Below are 20975 nucleotides of genomic sequence, written 5' to 3'. Positions count from 1 at the left end.
CCTTCCTTTGTTTCTCTCCCTGAGGGGTAGCTGGTCAGACAGGTTGAGAGACCCTCTTTGCATAATGACTCACCCCCTGCCCTGCTGGGCCGTGCTGCCGCCAGCAGAGGTCACCCATAGCCTACTGCCCAGCATAGCAACCAGCAAGGTACCCCTACTACGTCACAGGCAGTAATGACAATTCTTCAAAATGTGTGTCCTCATGGCTGCTCCACTGTTGGTGTTGGGCTTGTCCCAGTGCCGCAGATTGGAGATTTTTCAAGCAGTATTTGTTCAGGTCGCACATGCTCGTATGTGGCAAGTGCGGTTTGCACCTGTGAAGTTCGCGATTGCAGCCCGACTCTTCTCAGTTTTCATCGTAACTGCCCATCAGTGTAGGATATATCCGAAGAGCGGGGAAGAAAGGGTGCATCGTGGAGCACCCATGAGGACACACATCTCGAAGAACTGTTGTTATTGCACAAGGTGAGTAACTTCTCTTTCTTCTTCAAGTGATGTCCCTGTGGGTGCTCCACTGTTGATGCATCTAAGCATTACCCACAGTAAAGACGGTGGGCTTCAGATTATGAGGTGTGCACAGATTCAAGAACCGCCGAGGATACGGCAGAACTCCTCTCATATTGAGGGGTGACAGCAGAGTCTCATAAAAGTGTGGCTGGATGCCCACGTAGCTGGGGGACCCCTTTGAGGAAGGCAGTTGACGCAACCACGGCCAGCGTGGAGTGAGCTCTATGGGTTGTGGGAAGAGGTCTGCTGTGCAACAAGTAACATTGGGTAATACAAGATGTAATTATTTTGGCAAGATAGCAGTGTGCTGCACGATCATTCTGCAAGCGAGAGGAATAATGATTGTGGCTGGACTCCGTCTGTGACTGAGGGTGGTTTGAGGAAAACTGAGGCGAGTCATGCCGCGCGCGCAAACTTCAAAGGTTCATACCTCACGCGCCACATATGAGCATACACAGCTTGAGCAGATACTGCTTGAAAAAAATCTCCAATCTGCGAAAACGGGACGAGCCTGACACCAACAATGGAGCACCCATGGGGACATCACTCAAAGAAGAAGTGGGAAGTTTCACACATCCATAGCATTACAATTAAACCCTTGGGTAAAAAGGGATGTCAACCCCCCTGTTCCTCCAGCCTTAATGGTATAGCCGAATAATGTCAGGAAACAAATCAAAACTACCCTCTCAGGAGGAGTATATGGGAAGAGTTAGTCCAGAGTACAAGCTCCCACTGAAAAATACCAACATCATTAACAGTTGTTGAGTCATTAAAATAGTGTTGATTATTTCTAGAGTTTCATATTTTAATACAGCTTTAGCAAAAAGAAACAATCCCTGCCAGTTGTCCATTCAGAATGCTTCTACAGTTCTTTAGGGAAAGTACACAAGTCATCTCTTCAGAACTCAAACAGAATAGAAGCACTTTTGAGCTCATTTTTTTTAATAGACACATTAAACTTTTTTTATATAAAATATACAAGCTGAATAGTTAACGAGGATCATAAGTTAATGACCAACAATGGAATTATCCCAATTCTCTCACACATACTTGAAATTTTACAGGTTTTGAGTCATTTTCAAAAACAACACAACCAGGTGGCCCAATCTATAGACTTGACAGCTGCTGAACTTGATATTTAGGTCACTTTTAATGCCACAGAATACAGGCATACATCATTTAAGAGAGCTTGGAATACAAAAAACAACTATGAAATGGTGCAGGACAAAACAGAACAGGTTAATTGATATAACAGCTCTTGGGCATATCAAGGAAGGGATACTTGCTCAAGCCCCTACATGATTTTGGCTATGGGGGGTTGTTACCCACTTAGTGTTTTAAATCTATAGATGATGTAAGGTGGGTTTTAGAGAGACAATGTGGGTGAGGTAATATCTTGGACTGCACCTACTTCCGCTGGCAAAACAGGCAAGCTTTAGAACTTCCCAGAGCTCGTCTTTGTCAGGCTGCCACCAACCACTTTTATTTTGAGGCCATTTACCCCCACCCTCCAGTATGAAATCTACCTTGTGCAAAAACTACATGTAACCATTGTATAGAACTTGAGAAGGAACTACCAGGTTGCAGCACTTTCAAGACTGTGTGCATGGGAGAAATTCTCTCTCTGGGACACTCCCAAATCTTTACTATCCTCAGGTCAGCCCCATCTCTGGGGTCAATTCAGTAGCGTAGTATACTGTCATAACGTCCCTTTTAAAAACAAGCTATTTAATGGTGAGCTACAGTCTGTGATACTCCAGCACAAGGATGTAATTCAGACAGACTCAGGAAGTAAGTGCATGTGTGGAGGCTGCAGGGAAGAAATATTAAACAGCAGAGAAACAGCGTTCCTTACCCTATTTGCAAACTGTCAGCTTTATAACCAAGACAGCTATCCATGGCATTGCCCACTACCATCCCTCAGCAGATGTAGCAAAGACTGCAAGATCCTAGAAACAAGTCCTAGAATTTATTGGTAATTTAAACATTCCCAAGAATAGGACAATCTAGTTTAAAGACATTTGCCCTGAAAGAGCTATGTCAAAGTGTCACCTCACAGCTACTGTTCTAACAGGCTTCTCATTCCCAACACTTCCACTGGGTTGGGCAATGAGGAAAGTTTTACTAGGGTGATACAAACAGGGAGCAGATGTTTCCTGTTTCTGGTCTTTGACTTCCATTTGATTTTTGCAATTGCTACCTATCACTCTCAAGGCAGGGGGGATGGATTAAGATTTCTAACACGTGTCCTGCTGCAGAACTATAAGAATGCTCATACTGTAACAAAGATGGTCCAACAATTATGATGTCTGCAACACTAGCAGTACTGGATGCTAGTGAGGAAAGTGCAAACTACCCATAGCGCATCAAATAGAAGGACACTATACGACGGGGAAAAGAGGAGAATTTATCTCTGATTCCAACTTGGGATCAGTTTGTATGCTGGTGCAACAAGGACTGATTATCCTTGAAAATTGTATTGTCTCTAGTGTAGACAGATAATATTCAGATCAACTTTAATAATGGAGAAACAGTTTGACGCTCCAATAACAAATATATAACCTTTTAAAAACCACATTAATCCATTTGTTCAAGTAAAGTCCTGTGGCAGTGGGTTTTATAGATTAATCACAGGTTAGCCTATGTCAATTTTTCAAATGAGGACAGCTTGCATGGGTTTGTTTGCTAAGTATGTGTTGTTAATATATTGCACATACACGCACCAGCTCTCAAGTGGAATTCCTGCAGATGGAGATATAGGACAATCTATCCTACAGCCCATTGTTTTCTGAAGAGGGCTCACATATACAAACATACATTTTAGCTGTTGCCCCAGTACGTGCAAAAACAACTGTTCCATCTTAGTAAGAAAAAGCTTTGGAATGGCAAAACATAGTAAGGCCTCTCCATCTTCTGAGAGTATAGCAGAAAACCTGAGATCTATACAAATGTATGAGAGGTGTAGTGATGGTAAATATAATCTGTCTTTAAATTAAGGAGACCACCCTGTTGGCTCTAATTTGCATCAACTCCCATTGAAATCTTTTAATGCAAAAATGTTTAGCCCCCTAAACTCTATGACATAAGAATGGATTTTTTTAAAAAGAAAAAAACATTTATCTTACTAAGCAAAAAGGCCAGGTAGGGATCCTTGATGCTCAATTACTTAAAGCCAAAAATTAATTTCAATGGAAGTAGGCATGCCAACTTCATAGGGGGGAAAATGGGCTGGATGCATGTTGTAGTCAGTGCTGAAAACAGCTGGTATTTAGATTGGTGGCTTCATCAAACCAAGAGAGTGTATTTAACACAATAGGTGAGCCATGCAAGGCACCCCTTACGCAAAAAGATTCCATTTCATTCTTCTGGATAAAGCCTCCCCTGGAAAAAAGCGTTTGGCATTTTTATTAGACCCATGCATACAGTGGTCTGTATTTGTGTGTAACACAGAAATAGCTGCTGCACATTAGTCTATCCTTCACAATACTTAGGGCAGTACTGTATCAAAACTTGGCATTACCCCTCTTTCCCTTAGTTGTAACCATCATGTGTGCATTTTCCTTCCAGGCCTCAGGCTCATCTTAGCACTGGTCATCTTTTTATTTTTCCCTCACTTTTTTTAAAATATACTCAAGTTTGTCTCCACGCTGCCTTTTACAAGCTGCCGATGTTGGGGAAACTCTTCAGTTTTTCAGGAAAGTCATCTTTGTACAGAACAGGATCAGCACGATGCTCCACTACTTTCAGAGGCATGGTCCCAAAGACAGAGGCAAACTTATTGATGCATTCGGACCTGTGTGAAAAAAGACAGCAATGTAACTAAGTGATCATGTCAGCTACTAGTTCCCAGTCTAAAATAACTAGCTTAAAAAGAACTCAATCATCTCTCGTGTTCATGGAAATATTTGTTCCACACTGGCTACTAGGAATTAGGAGAGGGAGCCTCACTATATGAGGGTTTAGAAGAGGACTGGTGTTCTTTGATTTATCCATTTAATCATAGTGAAGAGCAAGGGGATGCTGCCAGCAACACATGTGCACATGGAGGTCAAAGCTTCCCTTCTCCCTCCCCCTAGAATTCCAGTCATTCTTAAAGCAACACACATGCTGTAAAGCAGAACAGATTAGCTGCCAACACATCTCAAAGTGCTACGGATAGATCAAATTTAACTATAATGAACATTTTGCAAAAACCAAGCACACACAAAACTGAAGACCCATGCAAACGTTTTTTTCTGTTTTAGACTTCATCAGAAATCTTTTTTCTTTACTAAATAAACAAACATTCTCTTATGAACTTGGCAGCATTGATTGTGCTTGGATCCTGAAAAAGAAACAGAATAAAAAAACTACAAAGGGAAACTGACTAATTTATCTATATAGACAAAGCAAAATTGAACAGTAAAGCATTAAATTTAGTGAAAAATTCATTAGAGATTTGATCATTCTTTCCCTTGTAATAATCTCAGGTGTCAATAGCAGAGTAAAAAACAAACAAAACAAAACCTTCCTTGTTAAAATGCATGATTTTTAACCTTTCAGTCCCCCTTTAATTTCTTCATTGAAAGATAGGGAGTGGGGGAGGCAGAATAAGGAAAACCCAGCTAATCTTATCTCAGACAGAGCTAAGCTAATTTTAACACAATAGTTTTTAAAAGCTTGTGACACTGAAAGTCACAGCAACTGAGCCTTCAAGATGCTCAAGGGTGGCTGCATTTGCTGTCCACAAATTAACAGAAGACACAAAAGATCAGCAAGTATTTTGGCTGCTACAAAAAGCAATCTAGGACTGTGCACCAGACAGCAGTACAAACAAACAATCTCCAGGCCAGCCTCTCCTGCTCTCCACTCCCATGCTCACTTTCACCCCCTTCTCAGGCGGAGGTGGTCATTCAGTCCCCAGGATAGCTTTCCTGAGCAGACTTGGCCAATCATCCCTACTAAGTGTGATACTTTTATGATGGGGACTGCTGCAGCACCACCCAAAAATCTCAAGAGCGCATTTCTAAAATTAAGAACTTATTTTTAAGCCATCCTATAGCTCCTTATTTAAGTGCAGGAAAAGTTTTTGAAAGTGTTATATGTCTGCACAGTTGTTTTTGACCTGTAATACTTACTACCTTAAAATCGGCAGGGAAATAACTATATTGTTAACACTTTATACAAAGCGTTCAGTGCAGAAAGGGTCTGAAAATAAAGTAGTACTGACAATTCATTTTCTGCTGTCAGCCTCCTCTCTCCCCAGTGGTGTTCAAATCCTTATAGTGGGAAAACAAAAGGAGTTTGAAGAGTAAGATAGGAGCAACAGTGAACACCACAGAACACCTGGTAAACTGGCACAAATATTCTCCGCTCAGGAAAGGCCCTGGTCTGAGACAGGATAGAGGGACAGAGAATGAACCAACTGACCAAAACGTTGAGTAGTCAGGGCTGTTGTAGGGCATCATTAAGGTGCACTGGCAGAGAGAGGAGTGTGGGGACTAGTGGGGGAAGACTAGAGCAGCATGAAATACAGCAGATTGGAATTCAGAGTCAAGATTTTGAAAATGTTTAACATCTCAATTTTGGGTATCCACTCTAAGCTACTGTCAAAGGCCCTGATTGGCAGAAAGTATGTAACACCCACCCTTTCAAAAATGGAGGCACCCAGAATCATCAGTTATTTTTTAACATTGTGGCAAAGTCCATAATCTAAATTGAAGCCTCGTAGAGGGAATAACAGTGTTCCAGGAGCTAGTTGCACAGATGAACTTTGAAAGAGAAGTTTGTACAACTGCTGTCTCTCAATGGGCTAGAGAATACAGAACCTTTCACTTCTAGGTTACTGATACAACTCCTGCCCAGACTAAAAATGACAAAGTCATTATAACGTACCAGTTGTTTGGTGGGCTGTGTGAAGTCAGTAAGTTGTCTCAGTCTAGCTCCTAATGGGCATGTGTCCATATCATAAAAGCTTCTGTCACACCGCTACCAAATGGCAGCCCAACAGCAAAAACCAAAACTGAATGGACCCTCTTTCCTCCAGAGGTCATCCATCTAGGTCAAAGATTAGGCAGAATGGCAGAAAACAGTATAGGGAAATCTTGCAGTGCTATGGCTCATGCTGTACTTATTCCAGGAATAGGGGGTATTCAGGCTGCCAAAAGGTCAAATGTAAGCACCCTGAAAGCTGCTTCGTTTGTTAAAGAAATCATAAAAGGAAAAATCCAAACTAAATCCTTTATGAACCTTCACCTTCACTCACAGAAGTCACTTCTCAGCAAACATCAGAATAAGGCTGAACAGCAGCATTTTTTGAACCAAAATGTGTCAGATACAAGCCATACACTATCTCTACCTGGAGAAGTACCTTCCCACCTGCCGAGATCTCATCCTCTGCACAGAGCTGAACAGCTCCTGCAGGATTCATCACTTCTGGACAGCACACCATACAGACACTTAAAGCATTAGACATTTTAGGCTACTTAGCCAAGAAAACATAGTGTGTCATTTCATAAAGAGGGGCAGGTGTTTTGCTTGGCTATTTTTATAGGTCTGCACATTTAGATTAACACACACCTCTTTGCTTCCAAAAATTATTTCATCCTTTCCTTACTTTGCCGACAACACAGAATTGTGCTCAACATGGAATTAACTTAGTGTGAATTGAAAAACAAGACTTCAGTTGGCTTTGGCAGATTTGATCAGCTTTCTGGCCAATCAACCCTTAGAATCAGTTCTCTTCCTTGTAACCAGACCTGATTTTAGCATAACCTCTGAGACAAGAAAAGAGTTCAGTTTCCACTATCTTTTTTCTTTTTTCTCTGCTAAAACTGCCAACAACGGCCTCCCTCACAGATGGTTTTGCTAGGTGATCATCTGTCCTCAAGAAATAGGATAAAGATCACCAGCTGTTTTCCCATGTCACCTGGTAACTTCAGGTCACTATGCTGGTTTTGAAAAAGAAACCCAAAATAAAAAGTTTATCTCCATTACTAGCCTTTTACATCATCCATTTCGCAACAAGTAGATGGATCCCTGGTCATTTGGGCCTGGTTCTAACTCAATTGCCAAGACCAATGTGTCACAACTTCTGCATTCCAGGGAATCAGTATTCTAGTAATATAAATGGACCTGTTATGGAACTCTGTCATATATCCCAGACCATCATTCTGGACACTGGGCATTACAAACTAAGAATTATTCTTCAAAGTTCTGACTTGGGCTTCTTGTTGTCAGGGATACCCCTCTCATTTATATTCTCTCTCAACCCGGCAGAAGCCAGTTGACATATAATTAATGCAGATAATTGCAAAATAAGTATGGATGCTAAGTCCTAAAACCAAAACATAGTTCTAGCTAATGCTAAATTACTGGGAACTTGCACTGAGAATCCTGTGTTTTATTATCCCACTAAAACAAATAGATAATTTATGAGATTCCACAAAGAACACCCTGCAAGTTTTTCAACTAGCGCCCACTCATTTCAAACTGACACTAGTAACATGGGACTACATGGACCTTGGTAGTTGGTAGGTATGTCAGCTCATATACACACAAGTAATGGTTTATTGTGCTGAAACCAGGTCAACCTAAACAATAAGAACAATCTTTAAAATATAAAAATCAAGAATGAGTAGGACTATATCCTAGTTGTGTATCATTGCCATTCTTCTCCAAGGTACAGTTGCTAACTTCCATTCTAAATTCCTCTAGCTGGATAATCAAGTAGTTTACATAGTCAACTTATGAACAAATTTGATTTGTTATTACTTCCTGACACTTTCTCCAATCCAATCTGTTCTTTAAAAAACCTCCAATTATGGGGATTCCAAAACTTCTGTGGAAGTCTAATTCAGAGCTTAACTATACTCATAATTAGAAAGTTTTCCTAGTAAATAACCCATTTTTTTGCTGCAGATTAAGCCAATTATTTGTTGTCCTACCTTGAGTGAACACAGAACAATTGACCATTGCCCTCTTTAAATAATCCCTAATAAATTTGAAGACTTTTCAGGTTCTCTCTGTCTTCTTTTCTCAAGACTAAACTCAGTTCAACTTTTTCTCATTTGTGTTGCTCTCCTCTGGATTCTCCAGAGTTTGTTCACATCTTTCTTAAAGTGTGATGCTTCAGAATGGACAAAGTATCTCAGCTGAAGCCACACCCAGTGCCAATGGGACAATTACTTAACACATCTTGTATATTTCCTTCCTGTTAATACAGTCCAGAATGGGAGATGCCTTTTTCACAACTGCATCACAAGATAACAAATTAAATATGAGCTAACATAACTCTCAGACTACTTTCTGAAGTTATACTGTCCATCGTGTTATTTCCTATTTTGGAATAACGGATATGAATTTTCTTTCCTAAGTATAATAGGGTCATGGCCCATAAACTCCTAGGTATTACTACAATACACACAACAAAAATGGTAACAGGAAAAAACCCTACTATATTCCTGTAGGCTGTCCCTCAGCAAATACAGGATAGTCTCCCTAAAGAGTATTTTCCAGTGCTTCATCCAGTTTTCATTTAAATTTCCCATGGTTTCCTTACTCCTGCCTTATGACATTATTCTATACAGTAACAGATCTCAGTTAGGAAGCACTTCATGATTTCATCTGACTTTTTTCCTTTTCTTAATTTAATCCCTTCTACAATATTATAGCCTTGTATTAACAATACTGTTAATAACCCATCTCTTTCCACGGTATTTTCACTCTTTGGTACTTGAAAACTATTTCTCCATTTAGTCATTACTTAGTAAAGTTGTATATACTTAGCTCTTTTGATCCCATGTCATAAATAAATCCTTCCAACCTACTAACCACTTTTGCAAATATTCACTGACCTCACTTCAATATGTTAATATTTACTAGCAATGAAGAGGCCACAAATGAATTCATGGTTCCAGATGCAATCTCTTCAGAGCAATGTGGTAAGGGTCTGTAGATATTATGGCTATAAGTGCATTCAACGTATATCTACAGCTAAACAGTTTCCTTCCTGTTTCATAATATGATGCCCTAGCAGCTGAGACTTACACTGGCCTATTTTACTGCCCCATCAGCCACAAACACATGTCTAATTTGTTGTTTACTATCATCATCAGTGTAGGACTCCTACATCATTATTGCTTCTGTCGTTTCTCCCTCCCTTGAAGAGGAGGCATGTGTGTATTTCAGATAATTTTTCTCCAGATGTGTTTGTGACCAAATGTGTTATTCCATACACTTGACAAAGTGAGAATGATCGATAAAAGTAAGTCTGAAGCTTGCAGAAGTATAACTTAGACTGAACACTCAGCAGGCAATAGCCTTGAGTTCACCTGAGGGGCACAACAGATGGAAGAGCTCATGTATACATGTTTGGAATATATAGGTGTGTCAATTCTGCAATTCTGGCTAAATTTCATACAAATAATAAGTAATACACTTGAACCTCTGTACACCTAATCTGGGAACATCTTTGATATGGAAGAGGAAGCGGCTCTGTCCACTGCGGCTCTCCATCTCCCCAGCTAGGGCTGGGGGTACGGCAGTGCGGCAGTGCGCTTCCCCCTAAAGCATTGCCCCACTACTCCTATAACTAGGGGGTTGGAGCCTGGGAGTGTCACAGGGCATGCAGCCACGTGTCCCCCAGGAGCCGGGCACCAGGTAAGCGTCCTACCTGTTTCCCTCCTGCCCAGACCCTGAAGTATATTCTGTGGCTCAGCAAGGTCTTCAATCCAGCATACCCTGTTTCCCAGGGGTTACCAGATTAAAGCAGTTCAAGTATATAGCCCTTTACATACAAGGATCTCAAAGCACTTTATAAAAGGTAAGCAAATATTTTCCCTGTTGAGCAACTGAGATTCAAACTGCTTTAGTGTCTTTCCCAAAGTTACAAAACTAGTAAACTGCATAGTGCAGAACAGAACTCAGATGTGTTCTGATTCCCACTACAGTAAAACTCCGATGGTCTGGCATCTGATGGTCCGGTACTCCTGATGGTCCGGCACCATCAGGAACCCAGAAGTGCTCCGGGCAGCCGGAACATTGGAGCTGCTCTGCTCCCAACTTCCCCGATTCAGCTGCTGCTAAAACTGACCAGCGGCTGAATCGGGGAAGCCGGGGAGAAAACAGCTGGAGTGCTGCCAGGTAGGTCCCGTAGCACTGCCCCTCAGGCAGTGCAGCAATGCGCTTCCCCCTAAAGCATTGCCCCACTACTCCTATAACTAGGGAGTAGTACTGCCAACCCGGCAGCACCCCAGCTGTCCCCGATTCAGCCGCTGCTGAAACTGACCAGTGGCTGACTCCAGGAAGACCAAGGCAGAGCAGCTCTGCCCCGGCTTCCTGGAATCAGCCCCTGATCAGTTTCAGCAGCAGCTGACTTGGGTATACCTGGGACAGAGCAGCTGGGGTGCTGCTGGGTTGGTCCCCACAGCGCCGAGGCAGTGCATCCCCCCAACCCCACCCCAGACCCCTCATAGCCCCCCCTTCCGATAGTCCGGCATATTTGATAATCCGGCACCCCCTGGGTTCTAAAGGTGCCAGATTACCGGAAGTTTACTGTACTTTGTTCTAAACCCTTTATAAAATGGCCTCCCCCACATATCTTTCAAAAATAATTCTCCCTATCATAAATGTTGCAACTATTGTTAAAGAACTGCCATGTTCAACCACACTGGTGACTATACTTCAGCAGGAAAAGCAGGCGTTGGGATCTTTGGAGGAAAGAGACTGTTTAAACATTAGTTATTACAGCACCACTGTAGGAACTTTCCATTTATCAGACATTTTCATCCCCATTAGTCAACTTCTGAGAGATTATCAGCTTTCTGTGTTTTGAAAAATGTTTGAACACTCATTACACTTAAATTTCTCTTATAAAATAAAAATATTTTATAAAAATATTGTTGATAACCTGAATTTCATACAATCAATGTGTATTACAACAGAGCACCATTCCAAAGATCTTTCTTTAAACAGATTACTTGTCACTTCAGACCATGTGCCTTATTACACATTGGAGGAATGACCTCCATGCATATGATAACTGGATTTATGCAGCAATTTGGACAGAGTGCATTTTTAGTCCTAATTTCAGAGACACGCCCAAAACCTGGCTCTGAGAATCACAGTAAGACATCATGGGCAATGGAAGGAGGCCCACTCACCTTTCCACCATGTGCGTCTGGTCCAGCGATAATCCATCTATGGCTGTGCACTCTGGACATTTAAACTTTTTTCGTGGGGTCACCTGTACAAAAGCACGAAAGACATCAGCATCACTGGCAGAAGAAATATTAATCCCCTTGCTTGGAAAGTAGAGTAGAGTCTCTGAACATGCCTGAAGTGTAGGCTGAGCACTCTCCTAAAACTTAAAAAAAAAAAAATATCCATGTCATTCCCCCATTCAGCTCCATCTGGCCTGGCTAACTGAAAAATTCACAGGGGCCCAATAAAAACGGTTTGGAGGGGTTTTGCCTTCTGCAACTGAAAAGAAGTAGCGATGACAAGCTCCTTAATTCCTGTTTAATGACTGTTTTCTCACTGCCAAGGTCCCTGTATAAACACCATTTGTTCTTGCAGCCATAACAGTGATGAAATATAGCTTCCCATACTTCACCGTAACCTTAATCCAACAGACGGTCTTTTGCTTACTTGAGTTAATAGCTGACTGGCAAACTCTGCAAGACTCACCCAATTGCGTTGAGGTGCCAAATTTCTCTACAGTGCCCTTGCACAGCTCAAAAACTTTTTCAGCAAAAACAGATACTTTATCTTCTAAAGACTTTTCTAGGAAACACAGCCACCAGTCCTAGTAAATGATGATAGACAGGTGGGAAAACGGACCTTGCTAATTGAAGTAATGCCTGGCAGCCTCTAAATCTCATTCCAAGTTGACACACTTTGAAATGAACGTACAGAGTGAATTCCAAACCTGAAAACATGTCGAAATATGTCAGGAAATTAATTCAGGGATAAAAAGTTCATTTAAAACTGATCTTGCAATTAACATTCTTGCAATTAACATTGCAATAAATCAGCTGTTGCCAGTTATGAGACACCGTGCCAGGAGATCCCTCCCCACCATCCCACAGTAATCTCAAAAAACAATTTTTAATAGAATTTAACCTATCCTCTCTGCGTAGGCAGCTACAATGATCACAAGTCAATCCTGTGTTCCCTAGGTTTACTAGTCTCAATGGACTGGGCTATGCCTACCATGAAAGGGAAATGGAAAATCATTCTAGAAGTAAATGAGAAGAAAAAAGAGAATAAAGCCCTCTGAAATAAACTCTCATATAAATTTGTCACATTTCTGCAATATAGAGATATTCAAGATAAGAACTGTTGAAAATCAGACCTTAATAACTGCTTTGCCAGTAACGTTTGCCACTAGAAAATTCATGGCGATATCTTCACAATTCATGTGGGCATCCACCCAGTTTTTGATGTCTCCAGGCATTTTGTAGGTGTACAGGTAGTTAAAATACTGCAGGACAGAATGACAAAGGAAAAGGGAGGAAGGAGAATGCAACTTTAAATACTCTTACAGTGACGGACTGCCTGCAAAATATTCCAGTCATTGGGAACAGTAAACAACTAAGAAATGGAATGTAAGCAAACTCTGCTCTTCGCAGTCTAGTGGTTGGAGCTGTGTCTGTGACATTTTACCATAAAAATGAAAGGGATGCTGCTTCCTTTCACACATTCACAGTTTTAGTCTTTGTGCCTAGCAACTAGTCCTCCTTTGCCTTTAACACAAACACAGAAAAGGAAATATTTCTGCATTTGCTTTTCTTCTTCTAAAGCTTTAATTGCAATCCTATATTCACTGTTGCAATAACACATCCTACAAAGATACACTACTTAATTGTGTTTTTCTATAAGTTCACAAATGAGCTATTTTTTTTTTCAAAATACAGTGGAAACAGTTACAGGCATAATAGTTGTTTCTATAGCAAGAGTTGGAGAATATAGCTTGAGGAAGGTCTGCAACTGATTTTTGTAACCATAGCCTCATGAAATGAACCCCCAAACAACAGAGCTTCAGATGTGGACAAAAATACCCTCTTCCTTTTATATTTTAATATGGTATATTATTGAATAATCTTCTGCTAATTTCCCTCTAAGCTGCACAACTGCACAGCTATTTTCTGAGCCCCGCTCAGAGGTTCAAAGCTCCCACACAGGCAGGAAGCTCAGCTGCAGAGCATCTAGATAAGGAGCAGCTGAATGGAGCTCTGATGCTTGAACTGAAGAGCACCCAGAGAACATAAGCAGGTGAGATAAGGTGGTAATAAGTGTCTAGGGGAAGAGAGGGAGGGAGCAATTAATTGGCAGGGCTCGCCAAACTGCGGTGAGCCCCGCTCGCCAGTCACGTTGTCCGGCAATCTGCGCATGCGCAGATCATTCTGTGCATGCACAGATCGCCCAAACCCGGTTCTTCTGGGTTGCAATCTACTCGCCACAGTCGAGTAGATTGCATTATTTGCCGAGCCCTGTTAATTGGTGTGGGGGCAAGTCAGGGGAAGGGGGAGTTTGGAGATTCCCATCTGCCCAAGGAGAGAGAAAGACAGAGGCAGAAACCCAGCAATCTCTTCAACCCTCGTAGGTTAGGAAGGGGGAGGTAAGGGACTGACTGCACGGGGTAGATAGGGAAAAGAGGGAGTGGGTGGGGGATGGCATCTGTTCAATGAGGTGGAGGCAGTTAAGTTTGGGGAGTCCAGAATCACTTGCTGCAGTCCTTGCTGTCTGACTGAGTTGGAGGGAGTGGTGGGGGGAGGCGGGAAGGACAGCAGTAAGCATAAGGAGGTGTGCGCGCCACTAGGACATTTGCATTACATTTCAAACAACTTTTACATAGGTGTTAATGGCTTAAAACAAGAAAGAAAAAAGGTTAACAACGTTTTTTGGAGTGAGTGTTGCAGATATCTAAAACTCTGAACTTAAACGATTTTTTTAAAAATTCTGTATTACTAATTAATACATGGTGCATTAAGGCCAGATCTTTGCTATGTGGTAGAGTTCTGACTCTTATGAGTCAGAAGTAGAAAGTACTAGGTGTGATGCTAGTTTTGTAGGATGAAACCTTATTTGCAAGCTCTTTGAAATATGCATCTATCCATAAACCCTGAAGCGATGTGCCAATTTGTTTTGGGGCTTCCACTCTTCCTCACAGTGGAAGGAAGTGAAAGAAAGCTAATTCCCTACCTTTGTAGTCACTAAGCGTACCTCACAGCAACTAGCCACAGGTGTCTTGTTTTAATATATTTTCTTCCACACATATGGACTACTTAAAGTGCGTGTGTGTGTTTTGTTTGTATTGGTGGTGCAAGTCCACATACTACCTCAATATTGGTGATTCACATAAATTTCAACCCGTCCAAAAGAAAATTCAACCTGCCCAAGGATAGAAAATGTTAGAGGGAACTCTGTTCTTCTGCACCTCAAGGCACCTTGCTCACTTTTAGAGTGCCTGCACCTTCGCACTTTCTAAGAATGCTCCATGTGAGATTGTGCACCTTCACAAAAAAGGTATAGGGAGGCCATCACTGACAAAAAGACAATAAGGAGGGAAAGGAGTCAAACATTAAAGACAGATTTTCAAATGAACCCAGTTTGTTCTCAAAGGACACTCCTGGGTTCTGAGCCCTTCTGAAAACCTAGCCACTTCATTTAGATGCCTAAATAGAGGAACATATTTTCCAAAAAGAACTGCTTTGCCATAATTAGCGTAATCTTGCCAGAGAGGGTTGGAGGTTTAAAAAGACATTTGAAAGTTCAAATATAAGTCAGATGTTTCCCAAAAGTTGTATATTAAGTTGAAGGCTCTTCAAAGTAGGGACCGTGTCTTTCTATATATTGATCCAATACCTACTTCAATAAGGGCTCTGTCATAATATAAAAAAACCCAAAACAATGATTTTTCATTTTTTTGCTATTTAGCCCCCTTCCACATACCCACACCCTTTTTTGGCCTTCAACATTATACCATTTTTTGCAATGACATCTGCAGTAAATGACCAAAAAGCCAGAACAATAAAGACTTAAATTCTCACATAAAAAAATGATCAGATATGTTAGTCTGACATGAAATAGCATGTCATATTATAGCTCATTGCATAGCGCACACACTTCCTATTTATCTTGGAAATCACTTTTACCTTGTGGTAAAAAGCTGCTCCAGTAAGCACCATGGAGACTTCATTGGTCCACTCTGACTCATACTTCCATTTGTTCATCTCATGGTCCCACAGATGCAGGCGTCCTGGATACCCAACCAGCCTATCAGGAAACTCCCGCCAAACCTGCAGAAAGTAACAGGTGTTAATGCCAGCATTGGCGCAAACAGTGACCAAACTCAACAGAAACAATTCAGGGAAGCTACTTAGAGTTACAATTATAGGTGTTCCCTCCAACAACTATCACAGGGAAAGTACTCAAGCACTTGAGCATACCTGGCATTTAGATCTTGGCAAAATACATAGTATATGTATAGAAAATTGTGTTGTGTAAGCTGGTCAGTCCCCACACTTTGCTTTGTCCATCTTTCTTCGTAAACAAAAATCTTCTGATGAGATTTTATAGCTCTGAACAAAAGTATAGCTAATAACTTACATTTATTACACATATTCCCATCACTGCAAATTCTCCAAATTAAGAGTTAGATTCAGAAGCTAGTGATAGAAAACAGCAAGTAGATTCCTTCTCTGTTGGGTCATTGAAGGATTGCTCTTAATTTTCTACTGTTTTATCTTGTCTACTTTTAAATGGCCCAAGAGGCTTCTATCATTTCTCTTAGAAACTTATAACACAAACTAACACATTTCTCCATTACGAAGCTTCTTCTGACTCAACCTATTTCTTTCCATTCATTTCCTCTCATTTATTCCAAACTCCCACATTCTCCCTCAAATGATCCCAAACAGTTTCATCTTCCCTACTTTGAAGAGCCTACGGCTGCTACTCAATTTATTCTGGGACTTTATTTTGAGCATCTGTGACAATAAAATTCACCATGCCGGAAGAAGCTTCTGTTGAAAAACTCTGAAATAATGAATATCTGAGAAGGAAATACAAATAACTAACTATTTTATTCTGAGTTTGTTTTAGAAGAACCCTGCATTTCTAAGTGCGGGTGTGGCTCTTTGATAAATGCAAGAAGAAAGGAAAACTAGTTTTCTTATTAAAAGAAACAGCTGCTCTGCTCAAAAAGAGTTAACTTGTTTAAAAGCCAAGTATGGTTAAAATGGAACTTTATTCATGTTGGTTATGGCTACAACCTAATCTGCTTTCAGGAGTGACTTTGGGTCTAATAAGCCCCTTTACTTTAACAGGGTCATGTTCAAAAGCTACATGTTATATTTCTTTATATTCTTTAATGGGTGCTTTGGTGAAGCTATTGCTACATGACAGGCATCTTTGCCCTTGACTTGTTCCAGGCAGCTGGATACAATCAAGATACCATCCTTGTCACTTCATACATTACTCTGCAGCTGACTACAGGATCAAACACAAGTGGGCAAAAACAGGAATAGGGCATCATTAATGCAGCCCCTGTTCTACACGATGCTGGCCACATTAAACAATGGACAATTTCCCAGGAGGGGAAAACGGATATGGCGTTTAAATTATTTACTAGGAGCAACTACTAGCAAAATATATAGGATTTTCTATTTGCCAGTAATGAGGGTAACATTTATTTTGTGCTACTAATTTTACTTTTACAGCTTTTTTTAAATCTTAGTGTCAGACTCAGTTGGAGGAATAGAGTGTGCCTGACTATTAAATCTTGAAATACAGCAGAAGGCCACAAATGTTTCTTATTCACACTAGTAGTGTGCCCACAAACTAAAGCTCCCACATCAAGGTTTCACTCTTACTATTCATCAACAAGGCATTCCCTTCAACTGCCTCATCTTCATTCCATGAGCATTCCATCTTCATTCAACCATAAAGCTAGATTCACAACAAAACAGTTATCAAGAGTTCTAGTCTACTGAAATCCACATTGTGCAATTTGTCTGCAATTCCCTTAGTCGGGCATCTCTTACATGCAAATGCCTTTTATCTACATGTCTTGGACTAAAAAAAAAAACACTGAAGTATTCCAAAAGTGTAAGTAAGATAAGATAAGTCAGTATTAGTTCTTCATCTGTCTTGGCATTATTACAAGCTTCTACTGTAGATACATTTCTACTATTTAACATTTCTATATTGCTTTCCATTCGATAATCTCCAAACATTTTACAAGCAACAATTAACAGAATTTCAGAATTCCCCCTAGGACAGGAGTTATCAAACTTCATTGCACTACAACTCCCTTCTGACAAAATTACTACACAGTTCCTTGAGGGCTAACCAAAGCTTGATTTGGCCTAGCCTCAGGTTGGGGAGGGGGCGGCAAAGCTGAAGCCCAAGAACATCATCCCTGCTACCCAGGACTGAAACCAACGTTGAAGCCCAAGAGCTTCAGCTCCAGGCAAGGGGGAGGGAGGGCAACGCCAAAGCCAAAGAGCCTCAGCCTCAGGCAAGAGGACTGTAACCCAAGCTCTGATATCAAGGGCTGCTGCCAAAGCCTGAGCCCTAGAACATGGGACTGAAGCCCTTAAGCTTCAGCCTCGGGAGGGGAGGCTCTGGCTTTGGCCCCAGACTCCAGCAAGTCTAATGCCAGTCCTGGCAATCCCATTAAAACAATATCATAACTCATGTTGGGATCCGGATGCACAATTTGAAAGCTGCTGCCTAGGAGGAAGTTTATTCCAATTTTTGCCAAGACTCTCACAGAAACCAGGAATGAAACTCAGATCTTCTAACTCTGACTTGCACCTTAATTGCAATTATGTTAGCAACAAGAGGAAGATCAGAGAAAGTATAGAACCCTTACTGAATGGGGAAGGCAACCTAGTGACAAAATATGTGGAAAAAGCTGAAGTACTCCATGATTTTTTGCCTAGGTCTTCATAGACAAGGTCAACTACCAAACTGGTGCACTGAGCAGCACAGTATGGCAAGGAAGTGAGCAGTCCTCAGTAATTAAAGAACATATTAAGGACTATTTAGAAAAGTTGGACATTCAAAAGTCCATAGGGCTGGATCAATTGCATCCGAGGGTGTTGAGAGTGTTGGCTTATGTAATTACAGAGCCACTGCCCATTATCTTTGAAAACTCATGGAGACTGGGGGAGACCCCAATTGATTGAACAAAGGTAAACGTAGTGTCCATCTTTGAAAAAGGGAAGGGGGCGGATCCAGGAAACTACAGACAGGGTCAGCCTCATCTCAGTCTCTGGAAAAATCACGTGATCAAGAACAGTCAACATGGATTCACCAAAAGCAAGTCACGTCCGACCAACCTAATTGCATGCTTTGACAAGATAAATGGCTTTGTGGATATAGGTGAACAGTGGATGTGATCTGCTTGAACTTAAGCAAAGCTTTTCTTGCCAGCAAGGAAAAGAAGTATGTGTTGGATGAATGGACTATTAAGTGGACAGAAAACTAGCTAGATTGTCAGGCTCAACAGGTAGTGATCAATGGCTCAATATCAAGTTGGAACCAGGAGCAATGCAGAGTGCCCCAGCAGTTGATTCTGGGGCCACTTTTGTTCAACATCTGCATTAATAACCTGAATGATGGGATGGATTCTAGGCTCAGCAAATTCACAAGTGACACAAAGATGGGGGGAGAGGTAAATAAGGTAGATGGTAGGGAATTGATCCAGACTGACCTAGACAAGTTAGAGAATTGGCCCAAAAGAAATCTGATGAGGTTCAACAAGGACAAGTGCAGAGTCCTATACTTTAGGCAGAAAGATCCAATACACTGCTATAGGCTGGAGACCGACTGGCTAAGCAGCAGTTCTGCAGAAAAGGATCTGGGAATTACAGTATATGAGAAGCTGGATGAGAGTCAACAGTGTGCCCTTGTTGCCAAGAAGGCTAAAGTGATATTGGGCAGCATTAATAGGAACGTTGCCAGGAGATTGAAGGAAGTGATTATTCTCCTTTATTCAGCACTGGGCAGGCCACATTTGGAATACTGTGTCCAGTTTTGGGCCTCTCGCTACAAAAAGAATGTGGACAAACTGGTGAGAGTTCCACAGAAAGCAACAAAAATGATTAGGGGACTGAGACACATGATTTATGAGGAGAAGCTGAGGGAACTAGACTTATTTAATCTACAGAAGAGTGAGGGGGGATTTGATAGCAGCCTTCAACTACCTGAAAGGGAGTTCCAAAGAGGATAGAGGGAGGCTTATTCTCAGTTGTGACAAATGACAGAATGAGGAGCAATGATCTCAAGTTATAATGGGGGAGGTGTAGGTTGGATATTAGGAAAAACTACTTCAATAGGAGGGTGCTGAAGCACTGTAATGGGTTGTGTAGAGAGGTGGTGAAATATCCATCCTTAGAGCTTTTTTAAGGACAGGCTTGACCAAGCCGTGGAATGATTTAGTTGGGGTTGGTCCTGTTGGAGGTTGGCCTAGATGATCTCCCGAGAGCTCTTCCAACCCAAAATAATGATAATGATAATAATACACTCCCTTTCTCTGTAAACACAAGGCATGTTTTCAGTTGTGTCCAAGTACTTATGTACAAGAGCACTCTATTAGTAGGCTACTACATACAAAACATTTCTCTGGAAGCTTTATAGCTCTAAAGAAAGAGGAATCACTCAAGTTTGTCATCATAACTGGGTATTATCATCTGATAAGGAACTGTACAACTGCCAAAGAACCCAACAAAGGCTTAAATTACCTTGCACTGTTTCTTTATAACATAGGTTCCAAATATTAATGCCCAGCAGAACAAATGTATAGCTTACACTTTCTCTCTGGACTTCTATTACAGCTTTCCCATGACTTACATTTTTAATTACAATTTAAATTTAAAAAACCCTACTATTAAAATATCAGTCCTCCAGATGTCAAATTGCACCACAACATAGCTATTGATGCTCTGAAAAGGATTTGAAAGAACACCGATTTGTAACACACACAGCTAAGAACCCCTGTACAAAGAATGACATGCATATTGAAAGCAACCAAAGGAAGGATTAAACTCAACTACTGCTTCCCAAGAGACTACACTGCCCTTTGTAGCACAGGAAAGATTGGTTCATATTCCTTTCAGCTTTTCTGCTTCTTCAGTGAGAGATTTCTAAAGTCCCATTCGACAGTAAAAACCAGTTTTAATGGATGGTGGCATACACAATCTTCTAAAAGTACCAATGCAGGACTCACTGCTAGCCTTCTGGTCTCTGGAAACTGACAGCTTATTGCAGTTAAAATATATAACCCAGTTGTTTGAAACAAAGAATGCTTTTTAAACTACTGCTAGTGAAATCAATGGAAATGTTGGCTATTTCCTAATGTTAATCAGTAGTTCATTTGTTGGCTGTTCTTGGAAGGATTCCAGATAGCTACCTTCAATTCATAACTCAAATCAATACAAGTACTTCCACAGCCAAGTTAATACATCCAGCTTCTGTTT

The 20975-nt window shown here is 41.1% G+C and overlaps 1 protein-coding gene across 1 annotated transcript in view; it reads right to left on the bottom strand.

The window, feature by feature from the left end:
* Positions 1-1282: 1282 nt before the first annotated feature.
* Positions 1283-20975, bottom strand: part of EXT2 (exostosin glycosyltransferase 2) — a 135103-nt gene continuing 115410 nt past the window's right edge. Inside the window, exons 11-14 of the mRNA XM_075927527.2 lie at positions 15645-15788; positions 12842-12970; positions 11649-11731; positions 1283-4300 (exon numbers count right to left, since the gene is read on the bottom strand). Coding sequence (XP_075783642.1) covers positions 4162-4300; positions 11649-11731; positions 12842-12970; positions 15645-15788 — 495 coding nt within the window. The 3' untranslated portion in view covers positions 1283-4161. The remainder of the gene's footprint in view (positions 4301-11648; positions 11732-12841; positions 12971-15644; positions 15789-20975) is intronic.

Source organism: Pelodiscus sinensis, chromosome 5 (assembly GCF_052426305.1).
Source record: "Pelodiscus sinensis isolate ZL-2025 chromosome 5, ASM5242630v1, whole genome shotgun sequence".
NCBI lineage: Eukaryota > Metazoa > Chordata > Testudines > Trionychidae > Pelodiscus > Pelodiscus sinensis.
Note: the sequence above shows the minus strand (reverse complement) of the source record. Positions and strands in the feature narration are given on the sequence as shown.